Raw genomic sequence first — 17,556 nt, 5'->3', positions numbered from 1 at the left:
TTAACAAGATAAAAAAGGAAACTGCATTTTTCGAACATCGCAAACAGGAGTATTACATGATGCCACAGGATTATAATTTAGAAGCCATATCTGTAAACAAAATGCATTACATCCTCCAAAGTTCAAAATCAAAATTTCAGACAGGAGGCAGGGTAACTAGAAGTTGGCCACTCATGACACTGCAAAACAGATGATACAATCAGAGCAAATTGTTATGAAATATATATAATTAATGTATGATGGAAGTTAGGAAATGAGAACAACTAATAAAAAAAAGACAGGCAATGAATGACTCACCTCTTGATATAATAGTAACAGAAATCAGCCAAGATGAATGTTTGAACAATTTCTGAGAGGAGAACCATAGGTAGCCAAAAGTATCCACTTCCAAGCAAGAACAGATACTTACCAGCAGTATCATAAACCTACAGATTTGAATGGGTATATAAGAAAAGCAGATCCACATAAGACGTGAATCGGGATCCCGGGCCCCCTGTTAGACTACTCGGCCTACTTGCCCAGGAGCCTGAATACTGGTACATCTAACTCTTAATTTTGAGATGATATAATAAGTGATATTTCATTCTCATGGGATGTCTAGGAACATTTCAGACATGCTGGTGTCTTTGACTTTAAAATATGTCTGGAGGATTTATTTATTCTTTATTTTTTTTTATTTCCCTTCAAATATATCTAGTGTATTGGTTGAATGCAGAATGGTTCTTCCTATCAAGTACAATCCAATTGATGATGGACTAAAAACATAATAAAAATAAAATAAATAAAAAGGAAACCATGGAACGTCAGGATGGCACTACAAGTCTACAAGAGAACAATATAAACAAAGTCATGAACCTAGAGAGTCATAGTATCATCCAAAAGACAGAGCACAGGATAGATATTATTCCTCACGAGTTATCTACCTCAAAATTTTAAGGATTTTGTGTTGAAATGTTTTATCAGTGTTTTGAGACTTGTACAAGATTATGTGATCTAATCTTTCCAAGTGTCAAACAATTGAGCATATTTCCAGGTTCCCAGTGCAATCAAATATAATTAAAAGTATTCTTGTATGTTTATGTTGTATGAACCACTTTGTTCACAAAATTTCTTTCATTAAGAACGGTAATATATCAATATTCCCATGCTTCAGTATTCAGGTAAATCTGCACTGCTTATGGGTACATGTACTCAAGGATACCCCTACTTCCGGAGGTCAAGAAATATGGTTTGCTGAATTTGAAAAATTAAACAAACTCAACTTGGAATCCAACTTGGAATCTGCAAATCAAGCCATAAGAAGGTCCACTGAGTCAATTTGTCATACACTAGCTAACACCAACCAACTAAAGTCCTTTTCTAATGCTGTGGCCAAGCCATGCTATCCTTCCCATAACAAAGAGTTCTACATTGTCCCCTATCTGATTAAGGTTATGGTGATGTGTTGAATTAAATGCATGCTTAAAACTCCACATATAACTGGCAGAACATAATAACCAAAACTAACCTGAATGATCCAGTGAGCACATCCCAAGAATCTTGCAACACCCAATGCAAATACATAATGGGCTGTAAATGGTTCAACCATCTGAAATGACATTTGATGAAGAGGAAATGAATACTACCAATAGTAAATTCATAAAATACTGATGTGGAAGCAGAATTAACTCAGCCAGACATAAACCTTAGCATTCTGCATCAAACGAAGCTGCGGCAGCACCGAAACAGATTCCAAGTACACACAAAATGCCCAAAGGATTCGGTTGATACGTGCATGATGTGTATATGGGTGAATTAGTAAGGCAAGAACAGCAGCAGGCACCACCTGTTAAAAAAGATGGAAGAAAATGCGGTTGGAGTGATAAAAAAATTTAATGTTTTCATATAAATATCCAAAGAGTTAGTGGCAGCTTCATAACCGTTTTCACTGAGCCGAAATAACCAAGTGACTCCCTCAAAATATTAACGAACATTATCCTAAGAGTCATTTTACATAAATGCAATATCTAAAGTTAGCAAAAAGTAAAACATAGACTAACAAGAGTGGACAAATTAATAGCAGCATTATAAAGTGCCCACTGTGTGGATAGGTGGCAGCCTTTTGGCCTTACTTCATTTGTTTAGACTGAAGAAAACAAGTAATTCAGAAACAAGAAAGTACCATGCATGAAAGATCATTCCAGATTGTAATACTGAAGATGTACTCACGTACAACTATTTATCGAGCAACGAGAATGGGATATCATATTCAAAGGAGAAAGTTCACATGTATAGCAAGGAAAGGAAATGGATATTGGACATGCATTAAAATCACATGAAGACTAATATATTGCATACTGATGAAATGTTCTGTGTTCTAGTCAACAATACCCAAAGATGAAGTGTACAAAGAATTCACCATAAAACCTAACCAAAAAGAATAAGTGTTTACCATATAGTATATGGGCAAGTTGTCAAGCTCTGCTATGTAGGTCGACTTTAACTTGAATCTTATCATGTATATAACCCACACAGTCGAGACAAAAGCGGCAAAATCAAGCACAGTATGAATGTCACCTTCCATAACAAAACTACAATATAATCTTACAGCAAGGAATATAGCTGTGAGCTCTTGAGTCTTCAGAGAAAGGCCTAAACAGAGCAAGTAAAATCCAGTTATTGAAATAATTGAGACAATATGCTATAACAAAGAACATTATATGCATCTATGAGGATATGTTCTAGGATAGTAGTAGATTAATGTACTCTATATTTCAAAACATGAACAAGTATCAAAATTATTTGATTTAGCAAAACCTGCTCAGTTTTTCATGTTGCTCTCATGAAGAAAGTTGAAAATTAAGACACATTCTGTGACAAGGATACAAATATGTTTACTAACTTTATGAATAAAACTATGAGATGGGATTTAACAGATGCTGTATTCGTGCATGTCTGAATCAAATAATAGCATTCATTCTTACAGGCATGGGAAAAAGAAAATACTTTCCTTCAAAGATGAACGAATTGAAGTTAGAAGCACTTAATGAAGCCTCCAAGAATGTAATTGATCAATTTTTATTCCTTCTTAAGAATGGAAGAAGACTACTTACGTTTAGAGGACGTTTGACACAAGGTGGTAACCCATGTTGGCTTAAATAAGGGAAAAAATGTAGCGCTGAAACATATATCAATGTCCAATCAAAGCTTCCGCAAATGAGGTATTGGGGTATCTTAAAACTCGCATTCAGCTGATGTAAACCCCATGAACTCATACCAATCTTTGGGACTTCAATTGGTGGGAGGAAAGGTGCTTAAAGGAGTGGCCTTCTCCCAACCCCTCTGTTGCTCTCTTGGTGTTGTAAGTAGCAAGTCATGAAAAAATCTGAAGGCAATTGCATGTGGGTCCAAAATGCAACATTGAAAGTGAGTCAAGCTGCAGTATTGCAAAGTGATTGGGAATTGTTAGAGTTTTGAAGGAGAGGTTGGAAGGATTAACTTGTTACTGGGAAAGGTCTGCCTTCCCATGAATTTCTTACCCTCCAAATGATAGTAGATTTATTTTCCTGCTGGTCTGCCCATGGATGTAGCCACAATACTACCATATAAACTCATCTTGAAGGAAGTGATTAATTTTTGCCTTTATTTTCCTCCATATCCCTTGGATTTCACTTGCACATGATTCCTTGATATTCCACATTAGCAAGTCACTACAGGGGTTTATAGTTTTGTTTGGTTCACAATTAGAAAAATATTGGAACAGGGTACCAATGGATGGCTTGTTTAATCTTCTTCTTTCTTTTTATTTTTCTTTCTTGGTTAGGAAAGCCAGAATTTGTTTTACAGAGACTATTAAACTCATTAGAAGACTTGGACAGAAGTTTGTGTTATTACAACCAACAGAAAATACTAGTGACCAACTGAGTTCACTTGTTTTCTACAAGAGAAACATAAACGAATAATGCATGAAACTGGAAAAATTATTGCCTTCTCATGGGAAAAAAAAAAAAAAATGGCATGCAAGTTTGTGCTCTCTTCTAGCAGGTAGCCATTGTGGACCAAATAAATAGGATTTTGTCCTACAATAAGAGGGATATACATCCTAAACTAACGATCCCAACTTTCCAGTGACTGTAGGGCCCACACCACCTTGACTACAAAACTTGCATGTCAGCGAATGGACCCACCAATCCCTATATGTTAAATTGGCAATACGATGAGAAGTTATTGAACAAAAACCTATAAAGTTGGAACACAAAAACCCAGATTCCTCAAACCAATTCCTATATTTTAGCCATGGTTATGCCCGGGCTTTCTAGTGATCAGTCTTACTTCCACTGTTTTGGTTGCACTATATTGTTCCATTTTTTTAGTAAAACACCACATTCAGGGGAAAAACAAAAGAAGGAAAAAGTAGATACATTCACCTTCAAAGAGGTTACTAACTATTAATCAGACGTTCCCCAACTTATTGGAATTAGTGAATTTCACATCTGTCACTTTCTATGTGAGGCAATAGCCAAACCCAACCAAAGAGAATTTACTGGTCTCTGTTCCTAACAGTTAAATCTTGCTGACAACATCCTATTGGGAATATCGAATCTATAGCAACAAATCTGTTTTGCAAAGCTTCATTTATGGAACATTGCGAAACGATACCTAAAGCCAGAATGTCAATTAACAATATATTCTATGGCCAAAATGTCATTATACCACTGGCAGGTTTCATTAGGACATTTATAACTTACAGATCGACCCAAATACTTCCCACTTGGTGGATTCTATGCAAATCTTCCTTATGCTTATACAAAACTTCCTTCTTGTATCAACAAACCATCATCCATAGGAAATTTTGTTCCACAAATGATGCTTTTGCCTTCGTTTGTTTTGTTAACTTTTGGAACTATCCCAATGACAATCTAATTTCCACAATTGAAGGAAACAAGGTCATGATAATCTTTTTACTAAATCTACTAGTCAAATGAAGGTGTGTCCATTTATTACTAAGGGGAAAAATCACATAACCCCCCTGTACTAATTTTTTCGTTCAAAATGCCCCCACTAAAATTAAACACCCCCCTGAACTAACAAAACCCATCAAGTTGCCCCGAAATGACAAAACTGCCCTTCTAACTTAATTGTAAATTTAAAACTTATAAATCTAATTTCTATTTTTTTGGTTAAATTTCAAAATTGTGCAGATGTATCTTCCCTTACAGATCAAAGTCCCAGACTTTGATCATACTGAACTTTGACTCTACGGCGCCGATTGGGGCGCCATCGTGCTCTCCGTCGACACCGACTCCGATGAGTTGCAACAGAAGCTCGAGGAAGAACCAAAGTATTGTTGTGAACACTTCCTTCTGCGGCGGTGTTGCCACAATCACCAACCCAGTCAAGTAAAAATTTTGATTTGGACCTCCTTGTGCGACTCCGGCAACATTTTCCCTCTGTTTGCTCCTCTTGTAAGTAGCTAGAAACACCCCAAATTGATCGGACTTTGTCTTCGCCTGAATATTCGCCGCCGAAGGACACCCAGACTCACCGATTCCGGTTGAAATTCTGGCAATTCTTATCACCGGCGTTTCTAAAATGGGTTCGTCGATAGAGGACGATGTCATATTGGTCCAGAAAAGAAAGAAACAAGGTAAGCCCCACGGCGATCATCGAATCATTGGAAACCTGAACGCCCTGAACGCTGTCGCAAACATCGCTGACGCTTCGCTGAAGAATTGACCTCGAGAGCCACTAATTCGACGCTTGCGAAGTCTCCGACTCGGAATTCATGTGCACTAGCGGACTCGAAGATGAGTCTCTGTATGTCCTTGTGGTCTCTTCCGACACCGTCCGGCAAAGATTGACCGAGAGAGAGTTGTTAAGCCATCTGGTCCCCGGCCGAGAGAGTCGTGATGGCCGCTACGATCGTCGCAACAGTTGAGAGTGAACGGCGAGATCTAGTCGATCAGAATTACGTCGTCGTCGACAATGGCAATGGATGTTTGGTCGGCGAGAGAGCTGGATATGGCTCTAATCGCCGATGAGGTCAAGGAGTAGTGCCCGATTGACGAGAATTCGGTGCGGATGAGTTTAAGTGTGTCGAAGGAGAATTCTTCCCATACATATGCAAGAATGTAAATTCACACACCAAGTCCAGTGTATATATATGTGTTTGTAGAATCTCTCTAATTTTCTGCGAATGAAACTACCCACAATGCTGTATTTTCACACAAATTTCCCCCGTGTTCAATTTTTCTTTTCAACCAAACAAGTCAACACAAACAAATCAAACAACAATTATAATCAGAATGCTCTAAATCTAAATAAAAGGAAGATGGAGATGAATATGGGTTTCTGGTGCTTAAAATCAAAGGAAGATGGAAATGAACAATAGACCCACCAACTCAAGGGTATTTTTGTAATCTTACAATAATATTATAAGTTTTAAATTTAGAATTAACTTAGAAGGGCAGTTTTGTCATTTCGGGGCAACTTGATGGGTGTTGTTAGTTCAGGGGGGTGTTTAATTTTAGTGGGGGCATTTTGAACGAAAAAATTAGTACAAGGGGGTTATGTATAATATACCCTATTACTAATATATTAATGATGGCTCTAGATTTAATGGTAAAATGATGGAAAAAAGGTATGCTATAATACTAACAAATCAAGGAAAGGTTAACCTAGTTTTAATAATAGGCAATTCTTTATTTGTCTGGAACCTTGTAGAGGCATATGCAGGGTATTGACACGACAAGCTAACACGACTCAAACACGAGTTAAATTACACATGATAAGTGGACTTGGGTTTGGCTTAATCATGTTCGGGTCATAATTAAACTAGTTATATTCCCATTTAACTAAACATGTCGAGTAAACATGACGTGTTCATGATAGACGAAACGGATCTGGTCAGGAGAGGAGGGTGGGGGTTGGGGGCCATTGCCCCTACAAATGTTTCTCCAACCTCTATTAATGCCATGTATTTATGGCTATTAATGATAATTTTATGTAGGAAAATTAATGTTGGACCCCCCAATTTTTATTTATTTATTTTTTGTTTAAAAAAAAATATCATTTTTATGGTACATATCTATCCTTATTAAATGTGGTTTGAATCTTGTTTTTTAAAATTTAAATTTAATAAAATATATATTTTAATTATTATTGTAATCTTTACTAGCTACCACATATATATTAGAACTCTATTCATACATATATATTTCTCTTTAATTCATAACAACTTATATATATATATATATATATATATATATATATAAGTTGTTATGAATTAAAGAGAAAAGAAAAAGAATGTTTGACACTTGGCAACTGCAATTATTGGCTTTCAACTATTCCTCTTTCCATTTTTTCTTCTCAGATCATTTATAGATATGCATTAAAAAAAATCATTATAATTATTTTATTTTTTAAAATTTTGGCCCCCTCCAAATGAATATTTTCTGGCTCCGCCCCTGGGTCACGTTAAGGTACCCATGCCAGAAACCTCATAAAGGTATTATGAATTTATCCCATGTGCAAAATCATTTGCCCTATTAGACAAGCATCTATAATTTGACAATATATAGAATTTAGTAAATTGACTTATCTATTTATCCATCCTCACTATCATAAACCCTAAAATTGGTAATCTACATTTTAAAAAAAAAAACCTTCATGATCAAAATTATCAAATTAACAATTATAAACTATATAGAACTCCAATTAATATATATAAGAAGAACAAGAATGTGCTCAAATAACTCACAAGTCCTTTTAATTTCTGATAAAAACACCCAAATTCACAATTCAAAATCACCATTAGCAAAACTATAAGACCTGCGCAAAAGAATCAAGGACAAGATATGTATAGTAGATACCAGAACATGTCTTTTGAGTGGTGAGCTTGTAGATCAAGACCATGATCCCAGCAGCGTGAATAGCTTCAGAGGCAACGAAGAAGTGGTTCTGATCTTCGATCAGAAGCTTCAGAGCCACCAGTGAACAGAGCACGGTCGTGACAGCCAAGAAGGTCTTCACCTTCATCGACTGCCTCCGAACCCATGCGAACAGCTGGTTAACCGGTGCGCCCCTTCTCCTTCCCATCAGTTCTCCGATCAATCGGTTTAGAGAGAGAAAGTAATCGGTAGATGTAGAGAGAGAGAGAGTGGGGGAACGTCTGAAGTTGGGTTTTTGGGCGCAAAGTGGAGGGGGAGAGAAGCGTTTGGGAAGACACGAATAACGCATGCAGTTGGGTAGTGTGATTACGCGGCATTTATGTGGCACTAAGTAGCAGCCAATGATTTGTTGACGTGTGTATTTCTTTATATGCTTATTTTTTTTAGGACAACGGATTAGATACGGAAATTAATGCGTGAGTTGGTCACTGGTTTTGACATTTAATTTGAAATTGGTGTCATTGGACTTTTGACTTGTTTAAGATTTTTTTTTTTTTTTTTTTTTCGAAAAACAACATTTTTTAAATCAAAATATTAAAATGCAGTTTAAATCTTAATTTTTGGGATAAATTATCTTAATTTTTAACCATCCTCTTGTATTTTTAAATTATTAACGTCAGACGAAAGTTAGCGAAAAAAACAGGGAAAAATAGAAGTCAACCTTGGTGGTGTTTTGCCTCACTCTGTCAACAAATAAAAAATTTTAAATACCAAAAATGCTCCCCCTAGTAGTAGACGCTTAACCTAGAGGTAGTATGTATTATTACAATTAAACATGCATACTACACAAATATATGATTTATTATTATAACATTACTACCCCACCACCTCCTCTTCTCACAAACATAACCAACGCCTCCCACAACCAACACAGTATTTGAAGGTCTCTTTAAAAATTCTTATTTTCTATGCATAAAGAGAGTTGTGATTCAATTTTCGACTTTTGAATGTTTTCATATTGGACTTGGTTCTTTAAATTAAATCTTTTCTAAAATATTCTAAGTTGAATTTCTTTTATAAATTGATACGTGACATTTAAAATTTATCTACTACTTGTGTTAAACCATATTAATTAATTTTTAAAAAGTTTTAAAACTGCACTATTTTGAGATAATAAAAATTTATCAAAGTTTGAAAAATGCACTGTTTTGAAATAAGAAAAATTTACCGAAGTTTGAAAACTGCATCCTTTTCAAAGAAGGAAAATTCACCATATTTTAACGATATTAACGTCGTTCTCTCTCCCTCATCTTTTCCTAAAAAGATCGCTCCCTCTCTCTCCTCTTGCTTATTCCCACGATTGGGAAAATATTTAGTGCCAAAAATGAATGTGCAAATTAAAAACCTTTGTAATGGATTTTGGATTTTAAATTTTAAAAAAGTGAGAAATTTTGTAATTTAGATTTAAAAAAAAAAAAAGAAAAAAAAAAGAGGAATTTTACAATTTAGATTTCAGAAAAAGAGAGTGAACCAGAGCGATTTTGTAGTTTAAATTTTTTTTTAAAAAAATGAGCAATTTTGCAATATAAATTTCAGAAAAGAGAGTGAAAAAATTGATAAATTTTAAAATTTAGATTTCAGAAAAAGAGAGTGAACTAGAGCTTCCAGGCGTGCCAAAAATTGTGGAAAAGAACATTCGTTTTTGAAATGAAATATTCTCGCAATCGTGGAAATGAGTAAGAGCATCTCCAGCGGTATGCTAAAATATCCTTTTGTGTAAAATATACACTGCCACCTATGATGTATAATTTTTTTTCCATCTCTAACAGTATGTTAAGATACATTGCCACATCATCAATGTGTAAAAGGGTTGTGTATTTTACACAACCATTTTATACGGTCAAATCAACATATTTTCTTTTTCATCCCCTTTATCATTTTATTAAAGAATTAACCATATATTAAGTAAGTTTGTAAAAGTTATGTGGGTTCTGACATGATACATGGTTGATTGTTATAAGGAGATATATTTTTACACAAACGGTATAAAACAACCGTTGGAGATAAAATTAAATAATTCAAAATTTTTGTGTAAATTCATCATGACACATCAGATTTATACAAAAAAAAAAAAATAATAATAATAATAATAAAATATACACAACGGCTGGAGATGCTCTAAGAGGAGAGAGAGTGAGCCATCTATTTAGTAAAAGATGAGTGTGTTGAATTTTTTTTATTTCAAAACAGTTCAGTTTTTAAATTTTTTTTAAATTAATTGGCGTTGTTTTAAATAAGTAGTAACTATATTATATTCTAAATATCACATGTTAATCTATCGAGAATTTAACTTAGAATAAGTTAAAAAAAAATTGAATTTAGAGAATCTAAATTCTTTCGTATTATGACAAGTCTCACATCTTCACTCACGTTATGTCAATATGTCATGGTATATTTGTCATGGTATATTTGTCAAGATTATGTCAATATTGTGTAAATATTGTTAGCTTTTTTATATTATCTATACTTGCACTTTTCAAAACTCGTGTAGGAGACATCTCCTCTATAAGTGCTAAAAACTTCTATCCTTAGACGGACATCAAATTAAAACTCCTGAATCAAAATTTCCTAATTCACCACTACCTTTGTCTGCCCTTAATTCTCGAATCAAAATATCCTAATTGGCCACCGCATGTTGTCTGCCCGTGATTTCCCACCATCGTCACTACTGAACGCCGAAGGTTCTTGCGACTCCGATCACAGTACGTGTACGTTTGTAACTAGAATTCTACTTTTTAGTAATGCATTGAACTGTTGAACATAAAACAGCGCAGCAAGACATCAAGCTAAAAAAAATAAGCATTTTATATTGCTCATTGTCCCTAGTCGTCCTCATCTTCCTCAAGTGCTAAGTCTCTCTAAATCCAATAATGACGAAAACCAAAACAAGGATTAAAGTTGTTTTGGAAATATATAATTGTTTAATGGACTTAATATGTCTATAATATTACGCCTCATTTTTGAGTGCTTGAGATGGGTTGGTTCTAGAAATTTGACATAATTCATAAAGCTTTGGTTCGATTTTGTGGACATGCTTCATTCGCTATGGTTTGTCTAAACTTCTATGGACCTTGTATTTGATTTGGCTTTTTTTAAGACCTGATGTGGTTTGACTAAACTTTGACTTTCACCATAGCGTGACATGGACCAAAACAAATGGGAAAGTAAAGAAACCTTGTTAAATGACACGTGTAAATTCTGTGACACTTAAACCCTGAAACAAACCCATACTGTGTTCTACAAAATCTGAAACTCGACTTTATTTGATTTACGAAACTCAGATTCATGACCGCGAGTTTGGCTATGGAGTAGTCAAAATATGGTGGCCGTCTAATTCTGGCGGCAGCGGTGGCGGTGGAGGTGGCCGTGGCGGAGGTGGTACTTCAATGAGTTCCGACGGCGACTCGGGGCATATCGTATTGTAAAAGGTAACTTCATAACCTGTATTTATTGTATGTCTTCTGATATTGATTTTATAATCCAATTAATAATCAATCTTGGTTTTGATTCTTCGGTTAAACCCAATGAATAATCAATCTAGTACCAGACAATTTAGGACATGAACACTTAGAAACTAGATCAAAAGTGTTAACACCTAAAATATAATTTGAGGCAATCATGCCACGTGGTCAGAAATTACAAGGTCCAAATTTTGGGTCAACCCATGATCATCGGGGCGGAAGATTAATTTCTAATCATGGTGATCAGATTTAAGATTGAGAATTAAGAAGAGTGGAATTTTTAAGCCATTAAGACTGAGATGAGGTTTTGAGCTCATAACCGGCCATAATTGAGACTCTCGGTCTCATGGTCATGAGTTTTAAGCCAAAATCTTCTCAGTCACTATGGTCATGAACTTAGGCGAAAATCCTCTCAGTCTTCAAGATCATGAGTTTTAGGCCAAAATCTTCTTAGTCACTATGATCATGAGAGTCTCAGTCTCATGGTCATGAGTTTAGGTCAAAACCTTCTCAGTCACTATGGTTATGACTTTCAGTCTCAATAGTCATGATCATGAGTTTTCAGTCAAAATCCTATCTGTCACTATGATTATGAGAGTCTCAGTCTCATGGTCATGAGTTTAGGCCAAAACCTTCTCAGTCACTATGGTTATGACTTTCAGTCTCAATGGTCATAATCATGAGTTTTCAGTCAAAATCCTATCTGTCACTATGGTTATGAGAATCTCAGTCTCATGGTCATGAGTTTAGGCCAAAATACTCTCAGTCACAACTTTCTCAGTCACAACGGTCATGGTCATGAGACTCTCAGTTATAATGGTCACGATCCAAAATATTTCCAAAGACTCATAACCAGCCATGATCAAGAGTCTAGACCATTATTTCTCTCGGTCACAATGATTATAAGACTCTCGGTCATAATGGTCATGATCATGAATCTTAACCAAGATTTTTAGTCACTATGGCCATAATCAAGACTCATGACCAAATATGGTTATGATTAGGGGTCTCGGGTCATAATCACTTGAAGAATCTTTGGGGTAATTCAAATGAAGATCGGCTGGAATCCCAATGATTTAAAAACCCAACAAGTCAGGTCTGGAAACGTGAAAAGAGCTTGAAATAGAAAAGGACAACTTGACAATATCAGAAGTTCAGAACTACAATTGGAAGGTTCTCACCTACATCTGACGAGGATAGTCAGAATTGTCAGTAATCAGATGCCTCCAGGCTAATGTACAAATCAAGCCAGACATGACAGGTGCAGAGAGCTGAAAATGGCTTGAAGACCAAAATCATTAAGCATGAAAGACAAGGCACCACTTAGTTAAAAATACTATGTCAGACATACTTTAATTTGCCTATAGAAGGATGTGCAAGTCAGTCAACCTAACCAGCTCAGCAAGGTGGTTAGGAAGGGTCACTTTCAGTTTACAACCAATCAATTTCTAGAGAAACGGTTGAGAGGGACAACACCAGGTGGAAACCTCTATAAATACCCACTCAAGCTTCACAAGGAAGGGGTCCAAGACCATTTTTGAAGTTCAACCTTTAGCATTCATATCACTTAGCACTTAGCTTTTATTTTATCAAGTTCAGTTTATTACTTAGCTTTTATTTCAGCAAGTTCAGCTTAGCACTATCAATTTAGTACTTAGTTATCTTTCAGCATTCAATACTTTAGTTTCCATTTCAATCAAGAGTTTGTAATTCATTCATCATTGTAATCAGTCAAATTCAATGAAGAAAGGTTTGCAGATTCAGGTATATTTATTGTTCAGTTTAAGTTGCTTCTAATTGATACTCATCTTAAATGTTTAAAGTCCTTTCTTAAAGGTAGTAGCAACCTTAAGGAGAGGGTCATTCCTACTCTCCAACTCTCGCCTGAATCACCTTAGGTCGGTAACTCGACCCAATAGGAATAGTTTGGCAAGAAATATTCGAGTCCATCAGGACTCTGGCACGCCCGCGTTCTAGGTTAGCCATTCATTGGCTAGCGACCTCAGACCACTTTGTGAGCCAAACAGAAAGAATAAAGAATTCAAGATGGATTGTCATTTCTGTATGACTCTCACCATTTTATTATTTGCTCAGTTCGTTTTGACGAAAAATATATATATTTTTTTTCTAGGTAAAATATTTTTTTATTTTTACTTTGTTCATTGTTTGGTAAAAGTTTAATGTGATCGAGTTCATCGGGCGGGACATGTAAAATAACTTCACAAAAATTGATGGATAAGTTATTTTTGTTAAATTTTAATTTTTTTTTTTTCGTAAATATTTTACGACAACAAACGGAGTCTTAGTACAAATCAACTCAGAAGGATCAAAAACTGAAGAGGGACTAAGATTTCAGTGTTGATCTCACCATCTTATTTCTGTCAATGTTTGTTACTTATTCTGAATTTATTATGTCAGGCAAAATGTGTTGAGGAAGCAGCACAAACTCAAAGAGAACAAGTCATCACATTTTCAAGGTCTACTTGTAGTAAACATGAGTCCCTAGTTCTCTTTTATGCCTTTTATGTTAATTTGTGATTTAGATTGAAACTCCATTTAACAATTTAACAAACTAACAAAGCCTCAGTCCCAATTACTTGGAATAGTATGAGCGAAAAACGTAGTGCACAAAATTTATTAGCCGTTTCTAGTGTTTCTAGTGTATCTAGAAACTTTTGGGTATTAAGTGACACATTTTATAATGTATGAAACAGTATGTATTGTATTGAATGAATAATGAATAGTACATGAGCCCCAACTACTTTTTCATGCCTTTTTATCTTAATTAAAGTTTTTGGACTAATAGTTATTTTAAACAACAGTGAAGACATAAAAGCGTAAAGGATACTAAAAGTTATTGAACATGTAATCCCATCCCAGATTACATAAGCAGAAAAGCTTAGGTTAACATAATAACTTGGTCCCATTCTGACCATTATTGTAGTTTCACACTGCAAATGTGACATTTGTAATACTAATACTACATATACCATCTTTATGATCCATATACTCTAGAGTGATGCTGTAGGTTCATAATTTTTGATAGAGCTCCAAAGGAAGTCGCGGCTTGACGACAACTTCGAGTGGGCTTAACTTGGGCAAGGCAATGCCCGGGCCTTCGGTCATGTCCACCGGCATGTTCATTGGTGTTGTTATGTCAAACCCTTGAAGGAAACGAGCAAGTGTCAATTGAACCACTTGCCAACCGAAAGTGACACCAGGGCACATTCTTCTGCCAGAGCTGAATGGTATGTACTCAAAATGCTGACCCCTAACACGGACATTTGCATGCGTTGTTAGGAACCTCTCGGGCTGAAACTCAGAAGGATTTGGCCATACGTGTGGATTTCGTTGTAGCTTCCATAGGTTAACGATCAAACGTGTGCCCTTTGGGACATGGTAGCCGTTAATGTAACAGTCTTCCATGGCTTCACGAGGCCCTGATAGGGGACCTGGTGGATATAATCGAAATGTTTCTTTGATAATTGCTTGTAGATATGTTAGGTTCACGATATCTGATTCTTCACCACTTGTCTCTTCCTATGTGGATATCCAGCTCTTCTTGGGCCTTTTTTAACACGTGGCGGTTGTTCATTAGTAAGGAGAGACCCCATATTAGTGTCTCAGCCGTGCTTTTTGAACTGGTCATGATGAGAATCTATAGATATGGTGATTGGATTGTTACTGAAAAAAGATTTTAATTAAAAGACGGAAGAAATAAAATATAAATCATTTTTTCATAGTGATATAGAACAAATAGAATAAAAATAATTATTTCATAGTGATATATAGTCCACACAAACTTCAAGATTCATAGAAAAACTAGTTTTTATGGGTTAATAACCTAAATAATATAATGATAATTTTGAAGTTTGAAGAGGAAAAAAAAAAAAAAAGAGGAGGTAGGAAAATTAAGCTGTTTCTAGGTCTTATTAAATTGAGAAAGTAGATTATATCTTTGTTAGTTATGGAAATCTATTGAGAAATGTGTAGAATTAAAGAGATTTCCAGATCTTCAATGTTAATTCCTACATTAAAATGATTTATTCATTTGGGAAAAGATTATATATGCTATAAACACACACACTATTAAGTTGAACAAAGCTTTTTAATATTATGACACACTTGTGTTTTTTTACATAGGGGTAAAATCAAATTTTTTGCTTTTTAATATCAATAAATATCACTAAATGATAGAATTATTCTGAACCTCATACAGCTCTCTCAATCTTTCATTGCTCACCCCATGAATCTGCCCACATGGTAAGTGGTAAGATGTTTTCAAATGACACCAATGTTTTTAATGACTATAAATGTTGTCCTAATTTTTGTGCAAATAATTGAAATTTAGAAATTTTCATGTTATAATTAAGATTCTTACCAGTACTGTTGCCTTGATGATGGTGCAGCGCTTGTATCTGGATGCATCGGTATCTTCTGCAAGGGTTGATAGCATCACATCCATGAAGTCGCGTTCGCCACTGGATTTGCACTGTTTTCTATCCTGAATATGTTCTTGTAGCCATCTTTCGAAAACTGCGTCAAGTTCCTTAAAAGTCTGCTTCATAGCTTTGACATGCCCTCCAATATCAACCCATTCAAGCCATGGAATGTTATCGGACACAACGAAAACCCCACCAAGGTACAATGCCTTCTTTATTGCTTCTTTGAAATTCAAATCATCGCTGTTACTTTCGTCAGCAGCAAATCGCTTTCCAGCTAGCATCCTGACGATTATATTGAATGTCAGAAGCTCAAACCACTTGTTGATGACCACCTTGGTTGGGAGGTCTCTGTTCTTTACACATAGCAAGTGCAGATCTTTAATGAATGAGTCCACTTCCGAGGCTCGTACATGCTTGAGCTGCTCAAGGCGATGCTTTGTCATGAGCTCCAATGCAATCATCTTGCGCATATCACGCCAATATGGTCCATAAGGCGCTAGGGCAAAGACGGCGTAGTCATAGCCGAGGTACTTCCCCACTGCCACGCTTGGCCGTGTTGCGAAAATTGTGTCATTGGTAGTGAAACACTCTTTTACTGCCTCCCAGCTACTCACCACTAGCGCTGGACAACTGCCGAGCCGGAGTGAGTAAACTGCACCATATTTATCGGCCAATGCTCCAAGAGTTCGGGCAACTGGGAGTTCACCCCCAAGAAGATGGAGGTGACCTATAATGGGCCAAGCACCAGATGGTTCTGGGGCTCCAATGCACTTGCTATTTTTAGTACCGTGTGGTCTAATTCTTTTGAAAGTACAGAGGACCACCAAAGCTAGAAGTGCTATAATTTCTAGCAAATGAGAAAAAAAATCCATTGCCAAGCTAGATGGTTCTGGGCTCCAATGGTCATGTGAAGCTGGAATGCATGGTAATACATTTTAGACTTGCATACATATTTATAATGGAGTACTGATGAATAGGGAGCCAATAAAACTGGACTAAGTGGACTCATGATTCTATTACAGCATTTTACACATCTTGATGTGGCCCGTGTGAACATTACTACCACCACATGTAACGCATTTACGTAAGGAAGACTTCTGATGATACTAAATCGCAGATGAAATCAACTAATTATATTTTATCACACAAGTAAAAATACATTTATTTAGTGGGTGAGACCAATATATTCGAGTTTTTAATCTATCGGTGATACCATGTCTTCGATATTTTAGTAGGACTAAAGTATTATTTGCGAGGTAAGGAGGTTCCCGTGACTAGAAATCTATCTATATGACATGGTTTATATAGAAAGATTGTTATCTTCTTCTTGTACTCGAGTACCATGCATTATTTGTTGGGCAACTTGACTAATTTGCATGCCGAAAAGGCTTCCGCTTGTGATGATTTTTTGAATTTATTATGGGCACTCTTCCTTTGGTCTATTGCCTTATTATACCAAGATTGATAAAGTCAATATTGCAAAGAAAATGGCACCAAATTAGTAGTCTTTATCCTCCGTCAAATTCAGGGAACTACATCAATGTGAACACTTTGTTGGCCCCTTAAGAGACGAAGAATCTAATATTGTGGTGTACAACAGACATGAATGCTACATATGGGAATTACGAGCGAACAACTATCGATTCAATGCATAGTACGTGTATGGTACAAATAGAACCCCACCTGCTTGTCACGAGGTCCACTGCAATGCATGACTGAAAG

General features: G+C 35.8%; 1 protein-coding gene and 1 pseudogene across 1 annotated transcript; both read right to left on the bottom strand.

Annotated features, from left to right (window-relative positions):
* On the bottom strand, positions 1-8,222 carry LOC132306643 (uncharacterized). The gene is made up of 6 exons (XM_059804107.1): positions 7,851-8,222; positions 2,432-2,631; positions 1,685-1,825; positions 1,508-1,588; positions 298-425; positions 1-179 (listed from the first exon to the last, which is right to left on the bottom strand). The coding sequence occupies exons 1-6, from the start codon at positions 8,215-8,217 to the stop codon at positions 137-139; spliced, it is 960 nt and encodes a 319-aa protein (XP_059660090.1). The 5' UTR covers positions 8,218-8,222; the 3' UTR covers positions 1-136.
* A 5,871-nt stretch (positions 8,223-14,093) lies between these two features.
* LOC132306642 (xanthotoxin 5-hydroxylase CYP82C4-like) lies at positions 14,094-17,234 on the bottom strand (annotated as a pseudogene).
* Between the last annotated feature and the right edge of the window lie 322 nt (positions 17,235-17,556).

The sequence above is a fragment of the Cornus florida genome, unplaced genomic scaffold (assembly GCF_030987335.1).
Source record: "Cornus florida cultivar Cherokee Brave unplaced genomic scaffold, ASM3098733v1 CherokeeBrave_3.0.0_Hap2_Chr05, whole genome shotgun sequence".
Classification (NCBI taxonomy): Eukaryota; Viridiplantae; Streptophyta; class Magnoliopsida; order Cornales; family Cornaceae; genus Cornus; species Cornus florida.
This window is presented reverse-complemented; position numbering and strand designations above follow the sequence as displayed.